At 38.2% G+C, this 27,050-nt stretch overlaps 1 protein-coding gene across 2 annotated transcripts in view; it reads left to right on the forward strand.

Moving 5' to 3' along the window:
- Positions 1 to 210: 210 nt before the first annotated feature.
- STK3 (serine/threonine kinase 3) overlaps positions 211 to 27,050 on the forward strand; it is a 264,867-nt gene continuing 238,027 nt past the window's right edge. For both annotated transcript variants that reach the window (XM_046642576.1, XM_046642577.1), the window contains exon 1: positions 211 to 423. In XM_046642576.1, the coding sequence (XP_046498532.1) occupies positions 398 to 423 (26 nt within the window). In that variant the 5' untranslated portion in view covers positions 211 to 397. The remainder of the gene's footprint in view (positions 424 to 27,050) is intronic.

Consider the following 27,050-nt stretch of genomic DNA (forward strand, 5'->3'; position numbering starts at 1 on the left):
TGAGCGGCTCCGGGTCCTGACTAGGCCTCATCCTCTAGCTCTTCCAGCCTCCCCTCGTCGCCTTTCGCTGCGCTATGGCCGGCCTCTCCCTCCGCCCCCGGCTCCGCCCCCGGCTCCGCCCCCCTCCCCACGCCTGGCTCCGCCCTCTATGCCGGCGCCGATGCCTGCTCCGCCCACCCTCCCTGGGCCGCGGCCGGCGGCGGAGAGGCGGGGCGGGCCGGGAGGAGCCGCGCTCCCGAGCGGGAGGGGGATCCGCTGCGGAGTTACGGGAAAGTTGGTCCGAGTTCCTGGAGTTTCCCTCCGTGGTTCCCCGGGCTCGGCCGGCTGGTGCCTCGGCTCCTTTCCTCCCTCCGGCCTTCGCCGCCCACCGGGTCGCGCCTTCTGCCCCCCGGCCGCCATGGAGCAGCAGCCGGCGCCCAAAAGGTAACGAACACGGGGATCGGGGAGAAGGAGGGAGGTGGCGCCGGCGGCCGCGGGGCAGGGGCGGCTAGGCCGGGCGGGACCGCGACCCCCTCCCCGCCTCCGGGGCCCCGCGGCGGGCGCGCCGAGGGTGGGGAGGCAGGCCCGGGTGCCGGCCGCGTCTGGTCACGGGGCGAGCAGGCCCGAGGGGAGGCCGGGCTCGCCGCCTCCGCGGCCGGCCGGGCCTGGTGCGCGTGGAAAGTCGGTGGGCAGCGCCGGGCTCCCCGCGGCCGGACTCCTGGGGCGGGCAGTTTTCCCTTGTGGCAAGTTCTCGAAGCCTGGGAGCCGTAAAGCTAGGAGATTATTGGGCTCCTTACAGCTTTGTTGGTTTTATTGTCAAATGAGTTTCATAGTATTGCTTTTTTTTGAGAAGCTGGGTTGTTTATTTACAGTTTAAAGAATTAAATGTTAATAGCTACCCAGTCTCTAAACTTACTGTGGATGTGCTGCACTGACAGGTGTTCCTTCCCCTCCCTCAAGTTCAAAAGTATTTATGGATGCAAGACAGTAGGATTCTTAAATTAGAACCCCTCCCCCATATAGATTTTTTTTGCTTTGCTTTTAGCGTGTAAAAATAGTGATGCTTTGATATTTGCCCTTAGTTTATATTTAATCTTTGATATGTTGGAAATGTAAGAGTACACAGTAGATATATATTGTTATATGTTGTCCATTGATATATATTCATAATGTGCGTTCCCCCCCAGGAATGAATCAACTGTTGGATATAACATTTAACCCGAGTCTTTCATTTTTAATTTATAAAATAAGGATACTAATCTCTCTCCCAAATAGTTCTGTTGTGAAGTTGAAGGAGTTCTTGTGTGTTGATCCCTAGAGATCTTTAGATGAAATGTGGTGTATTCAAGAACATGGAATAATTTAAAAGGTAGGAACTTTGTGAGCTAGGGTGAATTGTGTCACCAGACGTGTGAGCCTTGAGGCCTGGAAACCATCTGTTCAGGTGAAAAAGGAAGGTCGTAGAGAGGTTTCCAAAAGAGACCTGCTATCAGACAGAGCCATTGATAGGTTTTTCCTGACATTTTGTAAAGTGTCTGAATTCTAGTATTGACTGGGCACCCAGTTTTAACACTAGAGAAGAAAATTGGAAACTTTTTTTTTCTTTTCTGTTTTGGAAGCATTGTGAGGGGCACTCCGAGATAGTGCCATAAGGCCAATTTGAACAAGTCTAAGTTGAAGCAGAAGCTCTCTCTATTGATTAGCTCTGCTCTGAGCTATCAGAGTTGTATTATAGATGTCAGAGAACCCCTGCCCTTGGGGGGACATTAGAGAACCTGGAGGGGTCCCGGGGAGGCGTGGGTGGTATATATCACCATTCCATATTAATTTATACTTTTCACACTGGTGCTTGCACATTTAACAGACTTATTTTTTGCTCTCTTCAGAGAGAGTTGTGTTGATCCAGGAAGGCATTTCTGAAGAGCAAAAGATGTGTGACATTAATCCCTTTTTTTGAATATCTCTTAATATTTTTTCATAGTATTTTGATAATATCATTTAATCCTCATAGCAACCCTATTGGGTAGGTTGGATTGCAGCCATTAATCCTATTTTGTAGATGAGGACCCTAAGAGAGTTTGCCACCTGGAAGGCTCTGACAGGGATTACTGACAGTGAGTTTTTGTGTTGTCCCTATTGATCATTACCTTCTAACAAAAAATACAGCTACCATTTTTGAGCTTATACTGTTTACCAGAAACTTTATATATACATTCCTTTGTTTTATTGTGCTAAGAAATAGGAATCCTGGCTCTGCAATTTACTATGCTAGTACTAAATTTAATTTTTTCATCTGTAAAATGTGTTGTGAGTATTAAATGAGGTCATGTGTTAGAGCACTTAGCACAAGGCTCCATAATGTGTTCAGTAATGTTAGTTGTTAGTTTATGTTTTCCTTGTTAAATGAAGCTCAGAGAGGTCAGATAACTTGGTCAAGGGGAGGAGGTGCCAGAACTCTGGGTCTGATTGGCTGCAAAGGCTATGAACCCTCTCATTGTGTACAGTGATGCCTCTTTTTCAAACTCTCACTTGCTTTTTTGGCATTCCATGATGTGGTTGTCATCTCTTTCTATAGCATTCTGGTCCCCTTTGCTTGTTCTCTTCCTAATCCCTGTAAGAATGCCAGTTTACTTTTCTGTCTTGAGTACCACTTCCTCAGGGGTCAGACATTTTTACATGGTCATGTTTATGTTGTTGATGTTCGAGTCTGTATGATCAGCCGGTGTTGCTCAGTGATATTTTTGATTTTTCTTTTTAGTGAGGAAGATTGGCCCTGAGCTAACATCTATTGACAGTCTTCCTCTTTTTGCTCTGGAAGATTGTTGGTGAGCTAACATCTGTGCCAGTCCTCCTTTATTTTATGTGGGATGCCACTACAGCGTGGCTCAATGAGTGGTGCTAGGTCTGCACCCAGGATTTAAACCTGTAACCCTGAGCCTCCGAAGCAGAGTGGGCAAACTTAACCATTATGCCACCAAGCTGGCCCCAATATTTTTGTGTAAATCCACTCTTTCATTATCCCATCTAGTTTGTTGTTAGATCTTGTCAAATTTTCCATGAAAAAGTCTGTGGATTCATTTATTTTTCCCATTTCATTTCCAATACAGTACTACTACCCCATTCCAGGGTTTTGTGATCCTCACACTTGATTTACAGCAGTGCTTTCCAACTGGGCACTTTAGTCAGTGGTTTTCAAAAATTTTTAACAGCGGAAACATTTTAACAGTAGAAAGGCTCTATTTGGAGTAGGGGCAGGGCACCAGAACCTGGTTCCCAGCCCCTTACCTCCTTCTATTCCTCCTTTTGCTGTCCTACACAACCTGATGATCCATAGAACAGTATTTGCTTTAGTTCATCCTGCACATGGCTTCTGATTTATTTTGCTAAAACGTCACTTCAATCATGCTGTTACTCTTTTTTGGATTAGGGCACACTAGTTTACTTAGTACCCAAGGCCCCCATCCCTTGGTCTCAGCCTTACCCCCCAGCCTTTTGTTACTGTTCTCCAAGATGAATTGGTCCTCCTGGAGTTTCCCTATTGTTCTTTATTTAGATTGTAGGCTGTAGGTACTCCCTCCCAACTTTGCCTTTGTTCGTGCTTTTCCTTTAGAAAAGTTCATGTTATTTTTTGCTGGCAATCTATGTTTTATTTTTCCTTCAAGCGTGCTTCATAAAGTATCTTATTTGAGTACTTTCTAGCCTAAGATATTTCTCTGTATTCCTAATATGATATCCATTTGGCTATATGTCATCTTCATATTGTTTTTTCTTTAATTACAAAATTTTAATCATAAGGGAGTCTAATTTAATACTTAGGTATCACTACCTAGCTTTAGAAATAAAATATCACCAATAAAATTGAAGCTCCCTAAGCATATCTCTTCTCTATTGCATTCCTTCCCCATCCCCCAAAGGGTTGGCACTGTCCTGAATTGGGTATTTGTTATTTCTCTACATGCCTTTTTACTTTTAGCATGTTGTTCTTACATATCTGATGTGATGTTAGGCCTGGGTGTTAGGCCCAGCTTTGTTACAGACGTTGAAATTTCCTTTCTTGAGTGTCATTCTTCTCTGGGAGTTGGAGATTCCAGTACGCAGCCAGATCTGAGACTCATGGCTAGTAGATCTGTAAGGCCCTTTTTACTCTCACGTTATTGGTTTGATCTCCCGGGCTTGTGTTAAATATAGGCAATAGATCTGGTCACCCATGTCACTGACTTGAGGTATCAGAATGGCTTTTGGATTCCCCAGCTTTCCTTAACAGGTCTGTCACAGAGATCTTCAGAAGTCCGTATTTAAATGAAGTTCCTTTGGGAGGAGAAATCCATTAAACGCTTATTCATTATTAGCATTTTGGTAGGTTGAGTTTATCAGATTTCTTTGTAGGGGAATGGCTATATGAGAGAAAAATGACCACAGAATACATATGTTTTGACAGGTAGAAAGGGAAATAACCAAAACATGGGCTCTTCACCAAGTAGAAAATTCCCAGGAGAGGTAGATCTCTATGGTAGACAGGTGGGCAGCCTGAGAACTCTGGTTGCTGGAGGGTAGGTAGTTATATACAGTACTTGTCAGAGAGAGGATAGAATATCACTGCTGGAGAGAGACACTTCACCAGGCAGGCCTTATTCCTCAGTTAAATTATGGAATTAATAGTTATTTAAAATTGTTGATTAAGCTATACTTGGAGGAAAAGTTGGTATGGAACAGTGAAAACACTGGAAAGATAAGAGAGTAAGCTATTGAATCTTACTCTCAAGACACATGAGGAGAGTTCTTTGATTTAAACTATCGTTGGATTCTGTGGCAAATTTTTTTTATGGTGTGAAAAGGCAGTTTGGAGGAAGTAAAGCTGAAGATTGCAGTCAAAGTTGAAGATTGCAGTCAAACTGTTAGGGTTGCAAAGTGCGTTCACACAAATGAAAAGTGAAGGTAAGAACACAGTCATTTCGTAAGGGTAAGAGTTGCTCTAAATGAATGGATTATCTGTCAGAAGATAATTATGCAATGAAGAAGGAAAGGTAAAGGGATAAGGATGTAAAAGGGTAAAGTAGAAAATATTCATATGTTTTTCAGCATGAAGAGCCCACATCAGCCTGTAGCATCAGTAGCCTTGACTTTAGGCCAGAAATTAGGCATGGGGTTAAACAGACAGCAGGGAACTTTCAACTCTGAGGAACTGAGTTGGGTGGGACAAAACAACGAACCAGAGAAGTAGATAGTAGAGTATCAGGAAAATCATGAAGACATTGCAATGAGAAGAGAGGGTGGGCTTCATGTTATGTCTGTATTCCTAATGTATCCTTGGAATATTAGAAAGTCAAATTCTTGTGTGCTTATTGTTAGAGATGTTCACTAAGTGGGGAGCTAGAGTTGCCTTTGAGAAGATGAACTGCAGGAACTCTTAAAAGACAAAGGCAGCAGCCTCAGGGAGGAGGCCCTGGGGGAAGTTACCAACTTTAGAGGCAGGCAAATGGAGGAGATGTTCTAAGTAGGCCAAGGGGAAAAGAATCCAGCAAACAGGGGCATCTCTTTGCATTAACAACTTGGTCCCTAAAGCATATCTGGCCTCCCTTTGGTTTTTCTTGGTTAATTTGGGGTGACACCAACACTATCAGAATTGGTTTAAGCACTGTGGATGGGAAGAGTCAATTGGCTCTTTCCTCCTAGAGAGGGAGTGTGACAATAAAATCTGGAGCAGTTCGTGGTGAACAAACTTCAATTGCACGTTGGGACAGGAGATAAACTCAATCTTTACTCAGCTCTAGGCAATGATTAATTTATCCATTGTTCTTTGAGGGGCTGAGATATAGCATATATTAGTACAATAAAAGGTTTAAATTGAACACTTCTTGTTTGTATTGTAAGGGAGAAAAAAGTGCTTAGAATTTAATTTTTCTGGTTTCAAAGAAGTCTGTGTTGACCTAGAGATACTGTCATTTCAGGCCATCATATATTAGTGGCTCTCAATTTTTTTTTAATATTGGTGATGAGACCCAGTACAGACTCACATATGTATAAATCTAAGACAGAAGTTTCCTGAAATGTACTATGTGCAATGTTTTCTGGTATTTTTCTGTTTTCTGTTGAAAAACTGCTGGTCATGACCTAGAAAATTATTTTGCTGACCTACTAATGGGTTGTGATCTGTAGTTTGCAAAAACAGTATTGGTGTATGTAGTAGTTCCAGTCAGGAAACTGATTTCATTTCCAGCTCCATCCTGAAACTTAAAAGCTCAGCGATGGCATTGCCAAAAGAATCCAGAGTGGTTTAATTTTAACAACCTCTATATACAATAGGGATATTCTTTGAGAGTCTAAAAAGGGAAGAGGTGAAGGGAAGAGAGGAAACTATTATTTAAAAGCTACTGCCACAACTAGTAGGACCCACAACTAAAATATACACCTATGTACTGGGGGGATTTGGGGAGAAAAAGCAGAAAGAAAGAAAGAAAGAAAGAAAAAAAAAAAGGAAGTTTGGCAACCATTGTTAGCTCAGGTGCCAATCTTTAAAAAAATAAAAAAGCTACTGTATTTTGAACACTTTATATGTGTCCCAGTTTAAATATGGGGAAATGGAAAACGATTATGTATGATGTCTGACAGAGTTTACAAAGGAAAATGTAATACATTAAAGTTGCTATGAGGCAAAGGCTCATTTACCTTCTGGTGTAGAATGATCCCATGCATTGGAAACATCCAGCAATAATTATAATGACCTTAATTTCTGACTCCCTACCAGCTCCACCCTCTCTAAAAGAGGAAATTTATACCTTCGGATAGAAACTTTTTTATTTGTTCCAAGCTTCTTTTTTGTTTTGATTTTATTTGAATTGCCTCATATTTTAGGAGTGTTCTCATTTCAAGAAGGTTTTGGCTCTTAGAATGAAGATTCTATATTTGAAACGTCTTATGACTGTTTTTCTACATGGAGTCTCAAGCTGAATAAATAAAAGTAACAAGTATGTAAACAGACATGTATGAATATTAAAAATAAGTTCATTGTTTGCATGCTGTGAATATTAAGGTGCAGATTACAGTGAACTTCTTAAAAGTACACCAAAGGATATATCTTGAAAAGTGACTTTGTAGTGAAGTGAGAATTACAGAAAGCTGTTAACATTAATGATAATTAATATAGGTGTACACATGGTAGTATGTGGGTTCTGAATTAGTCTGTAGATTTTATATCATAGCAGAAATCTTAGTAAAGAGGTAAAATTTTTCAGATATTTCCAGGTATCTTGATGTAAACGTTAGTATCTTTTATATACACACACATACTTATAAAATTGGGGAAATCATTGGGTATATGTGTTTCCAAGGATGAGGTAGTTTCTGTATTCAAAATACAGAATATTCTCTGTCCAGATTATTTTTTCAGTTTTAGTTTTCTGAAGTCATGGAACCCTAGAGTCCTATAACTGGAAAGGAATGCAAGTTAAAATTATTTTTGTAATTTAGGTGAACTTTTTACATTTTGGAGAAAGCATAAATTGAAGATAATAGGCAGCCAATTTCCTTGACACTTTCTGGAGCCACATGATCTTTCCTTTCTGCTAGGTTGCCCTATTCTCCTGTTTCTTTCGAAAAACTAGCTTTCTTTACTCACTGATAATTGCTAATGGCAGAAATTGGCTGTCAGCCTTGAGTTCATTCATTTGCTCATTTATTCATATTTTCAGTAATTATTAAAAAACTACCTTTGAAATGGTAAATGCTGGGTACATTGTTGAATGAAATAGATGAGACTTTACCCTTCTAGAACATACACTCTAGTTAGAACTTGAGCTATGAAGGATGGAGGTAGCACGGACTGATAGAGAAAAATGGTGGAACCTGCTAAATAGGGCAGTTGGAGGAGGCTTCTCTGAGAAGTGACATGAGGTTGAGAAGTTATCCATGTGAGTAGCCGGAAAGAGTATTTCAGGCACAGGGAAAAGCTATGAGAGGGCCTGGAGGTGGGAGAGAGTTTAGTGTGTGGGAGGAATTGAAATGAGGCCACTGTGGCTGGGTAGTGGAAAGGGAGAAAGTGGTTGGAGATGAGGTCAGAGAGACGGGCAGGGGTTCCGTGACATAGGCCATGGAAAGGAATTTTGATTTAAGTCAGAGTGTGATGAGCTGTCTTTAAGGGGTTTTAAGCAGAAATTTAGGCAGTTTATGTTTTTAAAAGGTTATTCTAGTTGCTTTGGATGGAATAGATTGTAGAGGGTTAAGAATAAAAGCAGGGAGCAAGTTAGGAGGCTGTGCAGTAGTTCGTGGTTAGAAATGGTGGAGTCAGTGGAGATGGAAAAAGTGAACAGATTTAAGATATGTTTTGGAGTTAGAAATTAAGGACTTACTGACAGACTAGATATGGAGAATGGGGAAGAAGGAATCAATTCTGGCTCCCTGGTTTTGGGTTTGAACCACTTGGGGGATGGGAGTAGACTGGGAGAGGAACAGGTTTGGGTATCTATAGTTTCTTTCTTAGAATTCCAAACTCTCAGGAAAGTGAATCTGTTTGGCCCAAAATGTGGTGTTAGGTGGTTCCCTTAGAAGAGGAAATGGGTAGGGAGGAAATGATGGGCACTGACTTATTTTTTTAACCTCTTTTTTTCACCACAGTAGACTGGAGAATGGGAAACATATCAAGCCTTTGTTAAGTGTTGAAATGTTCAGGTCCTGGTAACCTATTAAAAAAATCTTTTTATTGCAAAATAAACAAATGTTGGTTTGATGAATTAAGGCAGACAGGTTTGTAATTACCAATTAGCTTAAGAAATGGAACTTCGCCACCCTCCCTAGAAGCCCCGTCTGAGTGCTCCATACCAATCACAGCCTCCTTTCTGCGTAAGTAACCGTTATCCTGACTTGTATAGTAATAACCTAAATGCGCATTGTTAGACACACTAGATTAGCCTTGCTGATTAAACAGTAGTCCTGTGGCGGAGTGGTTGAGTTCACGCGCCCCGCTTCCGGTGGCCCAGGGTTTCACCGGTTCGGATCCCAGGCACAGACGTGGCACCGCTCATCAGGCCACGCTGGGGCGGCGTCCCGCGTGGCAAAACCGGAAGGACCCACAACTAAAAAAAAATACGCAACTATGTACCGGGGGGGCTTTGGGATGAAAAAGGAAAAAAAAACCTTTAAAAAAGTTTTTATATGAGTTGTCACTTTTAATCCTTAGGTTAGTCCTCCATTCGTTTTCTTTTCCCTGTTGAAGAACACAGGCTGTTTGAATTGTAGTTTCCCACACTCTGGATTTTGCTAATTGCCTACTCAAGGCACAGTTCGCTATGTGCCTTTGTCCTCCATATTGCTTGCAAATTGGGCAGCTGGATCCAGAGACTGGATCAGACTCAAGTTCGATCCTTTAGGCATTATTATAGGTGGTGTTTGGCAAGACTGTGTGAGTCACTTGGTGTCTAGTTGTCTCTTTTTTGTGGTATTAGCAGCTGTTGATGATTAGTGCTTATTTCTCTCAATTTGGATGTTGTAAAATGGTGATATTCTAAATACATCATTTTGTTTTTATTTATTAGTCTGAATGTTTTTGTAAAGAGTCACTTCCCTCATCTTCTGTTTGGTTACCCAGTGGTATAGTTTATAAAGGAAAGACAGGATAAATGCTTGAATTCTTTCCCTTTATTTACCTGTTTTCAAGATAATGAGTCAGTTCCCTGTTTTCCTCCAAAGGGGACCGATTCTTTTTTTTTAAAATGACATTATGAGCTGATGGATTTTTAAACATGTTTGATGGATTTTAATCAATTGCAGTTACTGTCGCTGAAGCTCCAAGTGTTCCATCTTTGGTCAGTGGGAAGTCCCTTCAGAAGACGACAGGGCCCTAGTGATCTTTGATAGCTTCCTTGCTGTCTGCTTTGATGGATATTCAGGGCTCATCTTGTCCATTTCCTGTCCCAGATCTAGAATCAACCATTTCTCCAAGGAGCCCTACTTTCTTTTAGTGAGACATGATATTTCAAGACCCTAACCTGGGCACTAATATGGTGTTATTTTTACGTAGTATTTTATTCATAGGTAGAACTGACTCACTCTTTGAAACTATGGGATGTACTATCAAAAAATGTGATGGCACTGACAGTTTTGAGCTTCTTTCCCTGGATAATATCTCCACTATACGTTTATGTTTCTCAGTCGGAGTTAGAAATTGGGCATGTATAGACAAATTCTGTGATAGAGACTATTTAGAGTGGACTTTTATCTTTGTGTTGTACCTCTCTTACTCTCATTCCCCTTTGACCCACTGTTAACCTAATATATAGCCTCTCTTCTTTCTCGCCTCTAAATCTTTCAGGTGACCTAGTTTCTTCTTTTCTTAAATGAAAAAGATTTAGAAAATAAAAGAATCCAAGATAGATAACACCACTAATGATAAGATCAGATTTTAGGCCTTATTTTTTAAGGTCGAACTTTTAGCTTGCCTTGGCTGGCATACATAAAAGTATATCTGCTTACAGACAAACAAAACTGAAGGACATCTTGAGGGTGCTTTATAAATCCAATCCTGACTGACTACAGTATGGTGAATTGCAGAATGAAGCACATCTGGGTATTAAATGCCATACGTTATTTCCTTTTAGTTTTGATATTAGCCCTTCTTGTTAAATTTTATTGTGCTTTTGAGTAAATAAAATGAGGTATTTACTTGACTCAGTGACATAATTGGTAATTTGCATTTGTCACAGTGTCACATAGCTTTAGAAAGAATTAGTTTTGGTATAATTACTGTATTAAAAGACGTAAGTTGATATGTGAATTAGTCTGTCATCTTGCAGTCAAATTGCAACCAATAATCATTTTCCAATGGCCATCTATTCAAACATTTTCAGTAATCATTGAGATTTAGATCATAGAGATTAGACAGAAATGATTGCTCTGACTAAAATTTATGGTTCATGCACTTCCTAAGAATAGTAAGAAACGAGTCAAATTAAGCAATGGAATTCCATAAAATTCCAGTGGAAATTAAAAATATAAGTATTAATGAACTTTTGAGAAGAAAGTATTTTGTTGATTTTCTTTTCCTGGTAGATTGAGTTTTCCTTCTATGTGCTTGATTCTCATTGCATGCTTCCAAGGTTTTTTCCTCATTTTTCTTCTAATAGAAGAGAATTCAAGTACCAGGCCAATGATAAGAAAATGGGATTTCCTCCCCTTATATGTAGACTCTCAGAACTTGGTTAGTCAGCTTTAATTAATATTCGTAAAAAACTCATGTGGTGTGAGAGAACTTGCCAACATAGTGATAACGGTGATCGCTTTAAAGATATTTAGCATCATCGGGCAGTATGGTATACCACGTAATGGATTTTTCAAATAAATGAAGTAAGCCACTTTAAGCAATATACTTTTAAAACCACTTTTAAAACAACCACTTTTGATGGAAAGCATTCCAAAATGAAGACAGTTGAACCAGTCTTCTGAGATTGATCGTTTGCTTTCTTGACTACTTAATATTATTTTTTATGAATTTTAGTTCATAAAAACAGTCATAGAAACAGTTCATAGAACTGTTCATAGTTTTAGTTCATAGAAACAGTCAGGTGTGCTCTTTTGGTGTGTTTGAAGCTTTGTTGCTGCACATGACTGTTTTTTCCCCTAAACCTAGTCTTGTCTTTTACTGTTATCTGTTATTTCTCATTGCTATGTCCTTTTCTAAGCTGCTGCTTATCTTAGAAATAATTATCTCACCTGACAGTAGCTCTCCCTTTCCCAAAGTAAGTACATGCTCTTCGTGTCCGTTTTTGCTTACCAGAGGCCTGTTCTCTTCTGGGTTCATAGTATGTCTTGAAATCATCTTTTAACTAGGAAGAACATTATTATGCAGTGAAGAAGCAGGGAAAAAATTATTCCAAACTTTCCTAAGTTTCTAAAGTTTAATATGAAACTAACCAAATTTTTTACATAAAAAACAAACAGATTTTACCTTAAAAAGCCCACACAATTCCAAAGTTAAAAAATGTTCTGTCATTTTGGAGCATTACTTAGATTTTGAGGACTCATGGTATTACCAAAGTGAGCTGGAGTTTCAGAGGGTCTTTATATCTGCACAAATACAGTAACATTCCATTTATAGTAGTTTGTTTTTAATTTCTATGGGTGAAGTCTTTAGGCTTTTTATCTTATAATGGTCAATTTTTTTTTCTATTGGATATAGCTGGGATTTTAAAATTTTATTTTCATTTCCAAAAAACAAAACGACAAAAATCATAAACTTTTCCTCAGTTTCCTCCTCCTGTTTACAAAGACCACAGACAAATATTGAAAAATGACTTCATACGTCGTGTTGCTGTGTAATCAAACTGCACTGAGAAATCAAGCCAGATAGCATCCATCTGTCCCAACAGCTGAACACAGCCCCTGTCTCCACAGCCCTTCCGTCTCTATTCACGAAGGCCTGTGAAAACTAAGCAGAAGTCAGAGTACAGAACTCATTGAATGAGACAAATGCTAATAATGTCAGAGTTCTTAAGTAGTTGCACCTTTAGTTAGAGTGTGACTGTTAGGGATTATTGTAGTCCTAGTATTCTTCTAGGGATAGGAGCTAGGAGTCCTGAGTGTATAGAGACTCAATCCTCATGTTTTGTCGTCAGAATTTGACGTGTAGGGAAATAAATGAGGAAGAAAATATATGAGTAAATCCAGATTTTAAGAGGGTAGTATCTTTGGCACAAATCATAGTGGATTTTTCTATATGACAGGTACATGGGTGGACCTTGGCAAGTTTCATACAGAAGTATTTTTATTCAATTAAAAGATTCTGTTCCCTTTTTTGATTCTCAAATGTAGGTGTGGTGGTTGAGTATTTAAAAATCTTTATAGTGAAGTGGATTAAAATTTAGAAGACTTATAGGTCTGCATATTTCTTATAAAATTATTTTTAATTTTTATTTTAGTAGGGCATGAATATGTTAGAGCATTTTCAAATGTGCTGTTTTACGTCGTCTGCATTGTCTGGGTTTTTTTTTGAAAATTAGTTATGAAGACAGTGAATGTAGTAACATGCCTTTAGGGCTGTGGAGTACGTTGCAGCATTTCCTGACTTTGTGTAGATTTGTTAGAAGACATTAGAAAGAATCACATCACTTTCCAGTTGAGGGTAAGTGAAAATATTCTTAGAAAATAAAAATGAGAGACTCCAAGGGTGAAGGAAGGAGAAAAATCTCAGCTTCTTTTCTCTTAAAGCTCTTTGACAGGAAATTATAATTTTAGACTACTTTTGGGCAAAGAGCCCAACCTGGGAGGAAATGGTATGATAGAGTTGAAAAACAAGACTTTCATTTAATTTAAAAAAGTCTGCTGTCCATTGTAGAGCATCTATTTTAATAGGTGGATTTCAGCTCATTTTAGTGCTGATAATGAACTAAACCCCCATAAATTTGAAGACAGTTTTATAAAAGTAAATGTTATAAAATCATCAAATTACATCTATTTTACTATTAAAACAGTGATACTTACTAATGAAATATTTAAGAGCCAGAGCTTTAGGGTAAGATAGCCCTTGGTTCTAATCGTAGCCCTGCCATTTACGGCAAGGCAGTGGTGAGCAAGTTACTTAACTTTTCTAAGTCTCAGTAGAAAATGGAGGTGATAATAGTACCTTCTCTTTGGATTTCGTGAAATTAAATGAAATAGTAATTTTAAAGCATTTGTCTCTGAAGACAGTGTCCAAAGTATTTCAAAAATGTGTCTGGCATTGTCAACATCTTTTGAAGAAACACATAATTTTCCAAGGGGATAAAAGGACAGCTTTGTCTTGGATACATATGTTCTAGGTGAGTTAAAGAAGAAAATCAGTTTTGTTATTTTAGAGCTAAACATCTACTAAACATTTACAAATTGTTTGATCTTTAAAAAGCAAAAGGGAGCAGAAAAAATGATCCTTGGATTTTATTAGTTTGAGGTAAAATGTACTTCCTGTGATTGAAGTAGAAAACGTTTGATTTTTGTGGATTCAAGATCAGATTCGTCATTGTGTAATTTAGAAAATGTTCATTATTTAAGGCTAACTTTGAGACTTTTTAACATTTTTAAATAATGGAATGTTGAAGAACTAAAGGATGAAAACTTTTCATGTTTTAAAGGTGTAGGACTTTTCCAGCAGCATTCAAGATGAAACTGCTGGGGTTAAAGACTAGAACTTAAATGAGATAGCACATATAAGATGAGGCATAGGGCTTATTAGCACACAGCAGTAATAACAGTATGACTGTTAATAACAGTGGTGATGTTAAATAGCTGCTATTAGTAGTAATAAAGCTACCAATAGTGTGATCAGTAAATATAGGGTAATTTGCCAGAAGAGGAAAAGACTGAAGTTACAGAGCTGAAATGAGGTAGAAGGTACTTTACAAGAAGGAATCTCTGTTCTTGGAGAGTTGGAAGTTTTTTCTCTTCTGCTGAATTAGCACTCTGGCTAGGTCCTCTTCTCCATAATTAGTTCCCTAAGAGAGCTAGAGGGCATATCTAATTATTGTTGACTAGGAAGCTAGATCTAGCAGTGTAGGAAGTGTTCTTTTGTGTCTCTTTTTAAAAATCTTTGGTCAAACCAAACAACCCAAATAAAAAATGGGCAAAGGACTTGAATAGACATTTCTCCAGAGAAGATATAGCAATGGACAATAAGCAGGTGAAAAGATACTCAACACCACTACTCATTTGGGAAATGAGAATCAAAACTGCATGATACTATTTCATACTCTTTAGGATGGCTATCATAAAAACCACAGAAAGTAACAAGTCTTGTCTAGGGTGTGTAGCAATTGGAATCCTCTTACATTGCTGGTGGGAATGTAAAATAGTGCAGTCACTGTGGAGAACAGTATGGTGATTCCTCAAAAAATTAAACATGCAATTACTATATGATCCAGCAATTCCACTTCTGGGTGTATACCCCAAAGAATTGAAAGCAGGGACTTGAAGAGATATTTGTACAGCAGAGTTAATTATGAGCATTATTCATAATAGCTAACATGTGGAAGCAACCCAAGTGTCCACTGACACTCTCTCCTGGAATATTATTGAACCTTAAAAAGGAATGAAATTGTGATACATGCTGCAACGTGGATGGATCTTAAAAACACGCTAAGTGAAAGAAGCCAGACACTGAAGGACACATATTGTATGATTCTGCTTATGTGAGGTACTTAGAATAGTTAAATTCATAGAGACAGAAAGTAGAATTACTTTCTACAGAAAGGTAGGTTACCAGGGACTGGGGGAAGGGGGAAATGGGAAGTTGTTCAATGGGTAAAGTGTTTTGATTTGGGATGATGAAAAGTTCTGGAGATGAATAGTGGTGATGGTTGCACAACAGTGTAAATATACTTAATACTACTTAATTGTACACGTGAAAATAGTTGAAATAGTAAATTTATGTTATGTATATTTTACCGTAATTAAAAAAAAAACCTTTAGCCAGTCATAAGCAGCTTGCTGTGCTTTGTTCTCCTGAGCTTTACCTCAGTCTCTTCAAAGCTAAAGAGATCTCCTTAACAGAAGTTACAACCTGTCTGCAAACTTGCAAACTGCTCTTCCAAAGCTAGAAACAAAGAGAAAAGAAAGGAAGAGGACTACAGAGTCCCTTCATTTTTTCTACCTTAGGTCTTTTATGACTGGGCTGTTTCTTGCATGGGGCTCATTTGCATTTTGGTATTAGCGGAGTTTTCAGAAAGAGCTGTAACTCCAGCTACAGCTTGCTTCAGAGCTCCGATCCCCTACATTTGCACTTTCTTTTCCTGTCCTACCCTCATATTTTTGTAGAATTTTGCACAGATAATTTTATCTACTTTGTAGAGAAGGTTGAACTTCTGTGACTGGTAGGAAGAACTGCCTTATGTACTTTCATTTGATTATTGTTCCAACATAATTTTTGCTTCTATCACAGAAGGGGAATTTCTTCTCTTCCTGTCTTTCACCTTACCTTTGAGCATGTCCCTTCTCATTCCTTTTATGACTTTACTTTTATAATCAAAGTTTGATTCCCCAATTCTAGAATCTTTAAAATGTCTACTTCTAAGGCTTCCTTCTGTTTCGGCCTTCCAACATGCTCAGGCCTTGTCTGTCTAATGAAACTGCTTTTAGGTTGCAGGTTATCAGTCATTGCTTGGCAAGATCAGAAACCTTTTCTCTGTTCTTATCTCACTCCTATTGCTGTTTCTGGAAGCTTTCTCTTTCTCTGGCTTTCTGATTTTTCTGTTGCTTATGTTTCTCTGACTGTTTTATGTACTCTTCTTCCCAATTCGTAATTGACGATGATCTTGCATTTTCTATTTTCTGTCTTCCTCCTCCTTTTTTTGTGCAGTTATTTCCTTGGTGAGTTTATCCACTCTCATCACTTCAACTTTGATCAAAATGACCCACAGATACACGTTTTTGAGACTTGGAATCTTTGTACTCAATCTTATGCAGTATTTCTAATATATTAAATAATATTTGACTACTTTCTGTCTCCTCAAAGGCAGTATGTTCAGAATCCTTACTTCCATCTACCCTTTACAGATCAGTGATGTCACTGTTTTTCCAGTTTGCATTTGGTGTGTGTCTTCCCTCTGCTTGGTTTCCTCTATCAGTTAGTCTGTTACTTAGGTCCTTTAAGACTATGAGTTAAGAAAGGTACACAGATTATCTTCAGTAATAGAATTTTGTTACAAGGATAGTTAGGAAATGTGCACGGGAAGGTGCCTAGTCAGCTGCTCTGTGTCACTGAGCTTCAGTGTCTCTAATACTGGATGGTGGAATAGACTCCATTAATAAGGGGAGTAGCAGCTTGGAATCACTTGGAATAATGACTTGAGCTCCAGTGACTTTTTTTTTGAGGAAGATTAGCTCTGGGCTAACATCCCCTGCCAGTCCTCCTCTTTTTACTGAGGAAGATTGGCCCTGGGCTAACATCTGTGCCCATCTTCCTCTATTTTATATGTGGGATGCCTGCCACAGCATGGCTTGATGAGCGGTGTGTAGGTCTGCGCCTGGGATCCGAACCACTGAACCCTGGGCTGCTGAAGCAGAGTGTGCAAACTTAACCGCTGCACCCACATGCCGGCCCCGAGCTTCAGTGACTTTTGTTGTCTTTGTTCACTTAGCATTTATACTTTCTGAAATCTAAGGTTAATTGGGTCGATTTGCAACCATGAGTTTTGGAACATCCCCATTGGCCATTTCAGCTCTTCTGTGGATGCTTTGGGCTTCTGGAGCAACTTCTAGCCATATACACTTTTTATTGCTGAGATGGTAAAGCTGACTTAATTTGAAGCAGCATGTGATGAGCCATAACAACTTATACGGGAAGGTAGCTTTTTCCCCTTAAGGACACTTGTGTGACAGGCCTTTTGAAGTTCCATTAGTTCTCCAGTGGTTAGCAAATTTGTCTTTTTCATTTGTTTATTCATTTATTTATTGGACAAAAGCTTATTACACAGTAGTGTGTGTGGTTCTGTGTTAGTTACTTCCTGGAGATATGAGGCTGGATAAGACATGATCCGTATCTTCATGGAATTCCCATTTTAGCTCTAGTGATAAGCTCATACAGTAAATAAAGAAAGGAATAATGACTTAGTGTGCTAAGTGCTATGGGACCATAGTTGACAGTGGGATTAGTTCTCTGTGTTTGGGTGGCTTATAGGTAGGGGTTGTGGCAGAGGAAAGGAGGCTGTCACTGCATTTTTCCAGAGAAGATTTTTGATTGTATCTTTAAGGAAGTGGTTAACTGACAGAGAAAACAGGGGAGATCATGTAGGAGAGAATGGGCATATAGAGGTAGGACCTTTATATCTTGCATCATATGCAAATATTTATACAGTATCTGCTTGTTATGGTACAATGATTAGGTGATTCCTAAAAAAATGTGTTATGTGAAAATTCAAGACCTTTAAGGAATAGTCTCCTCTAGCCAGAGTGTAGGTAATGGAAGTGAGGTGATTGAGAGGATCTTCAGCTCCATAGTTAGTAAGGAGTTTTATCTTGTATGTAGTGAGAAATGACTCTTCTTTCAAAATATTTCTTGAATTTGTTCTTTCTTGTCGTTTCCACTGTTGACTTTTTAAGCCTAGATTCTTCTCACCAGATTTCTGGGTTGCAAGAAAAAAACCACTTCTTAGTTTTGCAGTTTTTTAGGTTTCTTTTCCATTATGGAATTTGACTTACTAGGACATTTAGGAGATTGGGAAGAAATCTCTGGAGGAAGAATATGTTGGTTTATCTTATACAGTTGGTAGTGTTCCACCATTGCCATAACCACCATAATATATTTCAGAATTTCATCCCTCTGGCTCCCCCATACCACATTTTCCTAAAACATAATTTAAATTGCTGTTTACTTAGACCACCTGTCATCTCATATAATATGGTATAGTGATTTGGAATTTAAGAAGCATAAAACAAGCTAAAAGTTCATCTGTTTAATCTTTTGAGTGCATAGTCTAGCTCTGGGAGAAAAAAAGAACTGCTAAATCCTGTTATAGGAGCTCACAGTTTAGTGGCTATAATAGTATGTTTCAAAGTAGAGAGAACATTGATTTGAAGATGAGAAGCCCCTGGGAACACTTAAAAAGAATATCCACCTTAACAGATGTCACTGATGTGTGATACTTGATGTTAGTGGTTGTTGGAAGCTGTTGAGTATGCTTTGGTATTTGCTAGCTTCCTGAGAGTGAGAAGTTCCATACCATTATCTTAGACAGACCTTGGTTTGATTCTGTTTTGCTGTTTGTTACCCACACGACCCACTGGGAAGTCACTTAAGCCTAGTTTTCTTATCTTAAAACTGAGAGTATTTTAGTAACTACCGAAAGGGTTCTTATAGAGATTAAATGAGAAAATGCTTAAGTGCTCAGCACAAGGCCATAAAAAGCCCTAATAAATGTTAACTACCTTTATTATTGTGTTTCAATTAGCTCTTATGTATCTTTCTTTCCTACTGGGTTAGAAGCTCTTGGCTGTCAAGGGCTGTATCTTAACTTTGTTTGCTTTACCGCAGCAGATAGCTTGTTGTCTACAAATTCAATAAGTGTATATTGAGTGAATATAAATGGATGAATTCTTAAACTTGGTTTTATTATTTTTTGTAGCCATGTTGAAGATTCATTTTAGAAACATTAGCTTTCCTAAAGACAATATTTCCTAAACACTTGCAGAATTCACTCACAAGAATACAACTGATTAACAGATACTGTTTTTGCTATTTCTCATTGTCTTGGTCAATTTATCAACTCAACCTGTAGAAGAGGCTTTTCTTTTCAGTGTATAAAATGATTTTTTGGAATGCATTTCATGAAATAATTATTGTCATGCAGAAAAGTTTTAATTTTGTTATATGAAATACAATTTTAAAAGTTTCCCCCAATTACAGAAAAAATTGAATGTTTATTTTAGAAACTATGAAACAAAAGCATAGAGGAGAGCCACCCCCCAAAGCAAGCCTTGTTGCCTGGAATCCTAAAATATTTACAGGAAACAAATATTTGAGTTCCTGTTATATCCCAGGCACAGCTTATGGCGCTGAGGATATGGCAGTGAACAAAGCAGAGTCTGCCAGTAGTGTTGGGCCGGTATGTGCGTACGCACGCACATTGACAGATATACCCGTGCTTAAAAGAAAAAAGGAAAATGGTTTAATTCTGTGCACATTGTTTTGTAAACTGCCCTTTTTTTCTTTTAGCAATATATTTTTAACTTGTTTTATGTCAGTGAGATTTCTATAGCATGATTTTTAGTGGCAACTTGATTATCTCATTGAATGGATGTTCCATAATTAATATCTATGTTTAGATATTGAATTTACTTCTAGATTTTGTTATAGATGATTTACAGTGATTACATGCTTTTTTGTTTACGGTTCTAAGAACAACTGTGGTTAAGTCCTAACGTTTACTCTTTATTTTCCTTTTTATTTTTGGTGAGGAAGATTGTCGTGAGCTAACAGCCCTGCCAGTCTTCCTCTGTTTTGTATGTGGGACGCTGCCACAGCATACCTTGATGAGTGGTGTGTGGGTCCGTGCCCAGGATCCGAACCAGCAAACCCTGGGCTACCGAAGCAGAGTGTATGAACTTACACTATGCCACTGGGCTTGCCCCCATTTACTCTTTAAAAAAACTTTTGTTATGGAAAACTTCAAACATAGTTTTGTAGAGAAGAGAGAATAAACCTCTATGTACCCATCACCCAGTTTCAACAATTATTAATTTCTGGCCAGTCTTGTATAATTTATATTCCCCTACATGCACCCCACCCTTTATTATTTTGAAGTGTCTCAGATATCATGTCCTGGCATTCTTAACTATTCAGTAGGCACCTCTGCAAGATAAGAATATTAAACAATATATTCAATATTCAATATAAATAATAATTTTAAGTGTAACATTCTTGAAGTGATAAAATATTAAGGAGAATTTGGAGAACACTGAGAGTGGTCTATCTGAAGACTTAGAAAACTTTGTATTGAGATATTGGAAAAAAGTATCAGCAGAAATTTTTACATTGAACAGGAAATACAAAAGTGAGATAAACAAGTTTATGGATGAGAGTAAGATTGAAGTGGCATTTAAATGTTGAAGTATTAGAGGATTTGGTTGTAGCTAAAAAAAAAGTATTCTGATCTTTAAAAACAGTGTGGGAGGGCTGGCCTGGTGGCGCAGCGGTTAAATGTGCACGTTCTGCTTCTCAGTGGCCGGGGATTCGCTGGTTTGGATCCCGGGTGGGGACGTGGCACCGCTTGGCAAAAGCCATGCTGTGGTAGGCGTCCCACATATAAAGTAGAGGAAGATGGGCATGGATGTTAGCTCAGGGCCGGTCTTCCTCAGCGAAAAGAGGAGGATTGGCAGTAGTTAGCTCAGGGCTAAGCTTCCTCAAAAAAAAAAAAAAACCCAGTGTGGGAGGAGACTTTTATTTCACTGCATTAGCAACAGCACTATAATAGATTATGTTCTTTCCGACTTTATGAGAGACACAGTAAAATGGCAGGAAAACCAGATTGTATTAGCCACTTATTTATTTTAAAAAGACGATTCTAGGGTAGGTCTGCTTAAGTATGCAATACACTCTGTCTCTCCAGTTCCTTGAGAGAAATGTCTTATGGGTGATTTGTTCTCCACAGAATTCCCTAGCACCTGGGAGGGTGCATGCTCTAAAGGCACTCAGTCAACAATAAGTTTTTTGGACCTGAAATTAAAAACATATAATTATGATAAAATTCTGAGGTGGTAAAATCTAGTTTGTTAATTACATGTGAAGTTATGCTCATTATATTGTGTTTGCCAAGGCGGGAAAATAGGAAAATGTTTTTTTTTCGTGTGTGTGTGTATTTTAAATTGGCTTTTAATCATGAGTATTTTTGAAGCTATAAGGTTTTAAAAGCAGACAGTATAAAAATTATTTAAAATTAAACCATAACTGAAACGATGTTTTCATTTAAAACACCAGGAAGGGAAAGAGGCAAACATGAATCGTTTACCAAAATAAATCATGTGTTTTCACTTGACAAACACCCCAGAGACCATCTTTTTGCTGAAGTTAAATTAGTAAAATTTCAATTGTTCCACATGTTGAGAAAATAAGCAGTTTGGACTAATAGAAAATTCTCATTAAATGTTTACTGGGTTCATATGGGGGAACTATGACTTGTTTGTTTAAAGTGAGCCAGATTATGAGCCTGTTTTGAAGAAAACTTTTATAACTCCTGAAGAATTATGTGGTGATTAGATTACCTTTTGGCTTAGTAGTAGAGAGATTTATTAATATATTGCTGTCTCCATCACTGTATCGTGGGGATGCCTCACCTGTGTGTGCTTGCTTAGCCATGAAGGACATGAAGCACCTTTGCTTTCTGAGGCACAATTGTGAATATTTTTTTATTTTAAAGATTTTATCTTTTCCTTTTTCTCCCCATACATACATAGTTGTATATTTTTACTTGTGCATCCTTCTAGTTGTGGCATGTGGGGTCCTGCCTCAGCATGGCTTGATGAGCAGTGCCATGTCGGCACCCAGAATCCGAACCGTTGAAACCCTGGGCTGCCGCAGCCAAGCGCGGGAACTCAACCACTCGGCCACAGGGCCGGCCCCCAATTGTGAATATTTTTGAAAATTTAAGAGACTAGCTTCCCTTTCCGGTAGGTCTGTCTTCTTTTTGGTTCACAGTATCTTTCTTATTTTTTTCTTTAAAGATTTTATTTTTTTCCTTTTTCTCCCCAAAGCCCTCCTGTACGTAGTTGTATATTCTTCGTTGTGGGTCCTTCTAGTTGTGGCATGTGGGACGCTGCCTCAGTGTGGTTTGATGAGCAGTGCCATGTCCACGCCCAGGATTCGAACCAACAAAACACTGGGCCGCCTGCAGCGGAGCATGCGAACTTAACCACTTGGCCACGGGGCCAGCCCCTCTTTCTTATTTTTTAAAAAATAATTTTTTATTTCAGTAACATTGGTTTATAACATTGTATAAATTTCAGGTGTACATCATTATAGTTCAACTCCTGTGTAGATTACATCATGTTCACCACCCAAAGACTAATTACCATCCATCACCACACTCATGTGTCTAATCACCCCTTTTGCCCTCCTCCCTCTCCCCTTCCGTTCTGGTAGCCAGCAATCCAATCTCTGTTTCTATGGATTTGTTTCTTGTTGTTTTTATCTTCTACTTATGAGTGAGATCATATGGTATTGGGCTTTCTCCCTCTGACTTATTTCACTTAGCATAATACCCTCAAGGTCCATCCATGTTGTCATAAATGGCCAGATGTCATTATTTCTTATGGCTGAGTAGTATTCCGTTGTGTCTATATGCCACGTCTTCTTTATCCATTTGTCCCTTGACGGGCATGTAGGTTGCTTCCAAGTCTTGGCTATTGTAAATAATGCTGCGATGAAAATAGGGGTGCATATATCTTTATGCATTCGTGGTTTCATGTTCTTTGGAAAAATACCCAGCAGTGGAATAGCTGGATCTTATGGTAGTTCTATTCTTAATTTTTTGAGGAATCTCCATACTGTTTTCCATAGTGGCTGCACCAGTTTGCACTCCCACCAGCAGCTATAAGAGTTCTCTTCTCTCCACATTCTAACGCTTGTTGTTTCCTGTCTTATTAGTTACAGCCATTCTGACAGGCATGAGGTGATACCTCATTGTAGTTTTGATTTGCATTTCTCTGGCAGTTAATGATGTTGAACATTCTTTCATGTGCCTGTTTGCCATCTATCTATCTTTGTTGGAGAAATGTCTGTTCAGATCTTTTGTCCATTGTTTAATTGGGTTGTTAGTTTTCTTTATTGTTGAGATGTATGAGTTCTTTGTATATTTTGGATGTTAGCCCTGTATCAGATGTATGGTTTACAAATATTTTTTCCCAATTCTTAGGTTGTCTTTTCATCTTGTTGATGGTTTCCTTTGCTGTGCAGAAGCTTTTTAGTTTGATGTAGTCCCATTTGTTAATTTTTTCTGTTGTTTTGCTTGCCGGGTCAGACATGATACTTGAAAATATGCTGCTAAGACTGATGTTGAAGAGCGTACTGCCTGTGTTTTCTTCTAGAGGTTTCATGGTTTCAGGTCTTACATTCAAGTGTTTAGTCCATTTTGAATTAATTTTTGTGTGTGGTGTAAGAAAATGGTCTACTTTCATTCATATGCATGTGGCTGTCCAGTTTTGCCAACACTATTTATTGAAGAGACCTTCCTTTCTCCATTGTGTGTTCTTGGCTCCCTTGTTGAAAATTAGCTATCCATAGATGTTAGGGTTTATTTCTAGGCTCTCAATTCTGTTCCATTGATCTGTGTGTCTGTTTTTGTGCCAGTACCATCCTGTTTTGGTTACTATAGCTTTGTAGTATATTTTGAATTCAGGGAATGTGATGCCTCCAGCTTTGTTCTTTTTTCTCAGGATTTCCTTGGCTATTTGGGGTCTTTTGTTGTTCCATATAAATTTTAGGATCCTTTGTTCTATTTCTGTGAAAAATGTTGTTGGAACTTTGATAGGGATGGCATTGAATCTATAGATTGCTTTAGGAAGTATGGACATTTTAACAATGTTAATCTTGCCAATCCAAGAGCACGGAATTCTTTCCATTTCTTTGTGTCTTCTTCAGTTTCTCTCAACAATGTTTTATAGTTTTCAGTGTATGGATCTTTCACCTCTTTGGTTAAGTTTATTCCTAGGTATTTTACTCTTTTTGTTGCAATTGTAAATGGGATTGTATTCTTAATTTTTCTTTCTGCTACTTTGTTATTAGTGTACAGAAATGCAACTGATTCTTGTATGTTGCTTTTGTATCCTAAACTTTACTGTATTCATTTCTTATTTCTACAAGTTTCTTGGTGGATTCTTTAGAGTTTTCTATACATAAAGTCATGTCATTTGCAAATAGTGACCATTTCAGTTTTTCCTTCCTAATTTGGATCCCTTTTATTTCTTTTTCTTATATGGTAGCTCTAGCTAGGACTTCTAATACCATGTTAAATAAGAGTGGTGACAGTGGGCATCCTTGTCTGGTTCCTGTTCTTAGAGGGATAGCTTTTAGTTTTTCTCCATTGAAAATGTTAGCTGTGGGTTTGTCATATATGGCCTTATCATGTTGAGGTACTTTCCTCCTATATCTATTTTATTCAGAGTTTTTATCATAAGTGGGTGCTGTATCTTGTCAAATGCTTTCTCTGCATCTATTGAGATGATTATGTGATTTTTATTCTTCATCTTGTTAATGTGGTATATCATGAGTTGATTGATTTACAGATGTTGAACCATCCCTGGAATAAATCCCACTTGATCATGGTGTATGATCTTTTTAATGTAGCGTAGTATTCGATTTGCTAATATGTTGTTGAGGATTTTTGCATCAATGTTCATCAGTGATATTGGCCTGTAGTTTTCTTTTTTTTGTTGTCTCTGTCTGCTTTTGGTATCAGGGTAACGCTGACTTTGTAGAATGAGTTAGGAAGCTTCCCCTCATCTTCAATTTTTTGGAAGAGTTTGAGAAGGATAGGTATTGTCTTCTTTGAATGTTTGGTGGAATTCATCAGGGGAGCCGTCTCTTCCTGGACTTTTATTTTTGGGGAGGTTTTTGATTACTGTCTTGATCTCCTTACTGGTGGTTGGTCTATTCGAATTGTCTGTTTCTTCCTGATTTGGTTTTGGCAGGTAGTATGATTCTACGAATTTGTCCTTTTCTTCTAGATTATCCTGTGTGTTGGTGTATAGCTTTTCATAGTATTCTCTTACAATCTCTTGTGTTTCTGAGGGGTCTATTGTAGTTTCTCCTCTTTCAATTCTGATGTGCTTATTTGAGCCTTCTCTCTTTTTGTCTTGGTGAGTCTAGCTAAAGGTTTGTCAATTTTGTTTATCTTTTCAAAGAACCAGCTCTTGATTTCATTGATTTTTTCTATTACATTTTTGTTTCTATTTCATTTATTTCTGCTCTGATTTTTATTATTTCATTACTTCCACTGATTTGGGGCTTTGTTCTTCTTTTTCTGGTTCCGTTAGGTGCCCTGTTTGATTGTTTAGGATTTTTCTTGTTTGTTGAGGTAGGCCTGTATTGCTATCAATGTCCCTCTTACAACCACTTTTGCTGTATCCCATAGATTTTGGTATGTCGTATTTTCATCTCCAGGTCTTTTCTCATTTCACCTTTGATTTCTTCATTGACCCAGTCGCTGTTCGGTAGCATTTTGTTTAATCTCTACGTATTTGCGGTTCTTCTGATTTTATTGTTGTAGTTGATTTCTAGCTTCATACCTTTGGTCAGAAAAGATGGTTGGTATTATTTTGATCTTCTTAAGTTTATTAAGACTTGTTTTGTGGCCTAGCATGTGATCAATCCTGGAGAATGTTCTGTGGGCTTTTGAAAAGAATGTGTATTCTCTGGTCTTTGGATGGAATGTTCTGTATATGTCTATTAAATCCATCTCGTCTAATGTATCGTTGGAGGCCAGTGTTTCCTTATTGTTCTTCTGTTGGGATGATCTATCCATTGTTATAAGTGGAGTGTTAAATTCCCCTCGTATTATTGTGTTTTTGTCTATTTCTCCTTTTATGTTTGTTAGTAATTGCTTTATATATTTCCGTGCTCTCGTGTTGGGTGCATAGATATTCACAAGTGTTATATCCTCTTGATGGATTGTTCCCTTTATCGTTACATAGTGCCCTTTTTTGTCTCTTGTTACAGTTTCTATTTAAAGTCTACTTTGTTTGATATAAGTATTGCTACCCCAGCTTTCTTCTCATTGCCATTTGCATGGAGTATCTTTTCCCATCCCTTGACTTCCAGTTTGTGAGTGTCTTTAGGTCTGAAGTGTGTCTCTTGTGTGCAGCATATATTGGTTTTGTATTTTTATCCAATGCCTTTTGATTGGAGGATTTAGTCCATTGACATTTAAAGTAGCTATTGATAGCTATGTGCTTATTGCCATTTTGTTACTTTTTTTCTGGGTGTTTTAGTAGTTCTTCTCTGTTCCTTTCTTCATCTCTTGCTCTCTTCCTTTGTGGTTTGATGGCTTCCTTAAGTTTAACTTTTGGGTTCCTTTCTCTCAATTGTTTGTGTATTTATTATAGGTTTTTGGTTTGTGATTTCCAAGAGGTTTATATATAATAACCTACATTAGTAGCAATCTATATTGAGTTGATGGTCTCTTTAGCTTGACCTCTTTCTAAAAGCTCTATTCTTTTACTCTCCTCCTCTCACATTTTATGTTTTGATATCATATCTAACCTCGTTGCGTGTGTTTATGTGTTTATCCGTTATCCTCTAATCGTTGAAATAGGTATTTTTACTACTTTTGTCTTTGACCTTCATAGTATCTCCGTAGGTGGTTGATCTGCTTCATTTAATGTATTTTGGCCTTCACTAGTGATTTTATTGCCTTTTTTTTTTAAAAAAAATAATTTTCTCATTCCTATTTGTGGTCTTCTCTTTCTCACTTAAATAAATCCCTTTAACATTTCTTGTAAAACTGGTTTCTTGGTGATAAACTTCTTTAATTTTTGCTCTTCTGGGAAAGTCTTTATCTGTCTTCCCATTCTGAAGGATAATCTTGCTGGGGGTGGAGTATACTTGGTTGTAGGTTTTTTCCTTTCAA

This window comes from Equus quagga, chromosome 16 (genome assembly GCF_021613505.1).
Source record: "Equus quagga isolate Etosha38 chromosome 16, UCLA_HA_Equagga_1.0, whole genome shotgun sequence".
Taxonomy (NCBI): domain Eukaryota; kingdom Metazoa; phylum Chordata; class Mammalia; order Perissodactyla; family Equidae; genus Equus; species Equus quagga.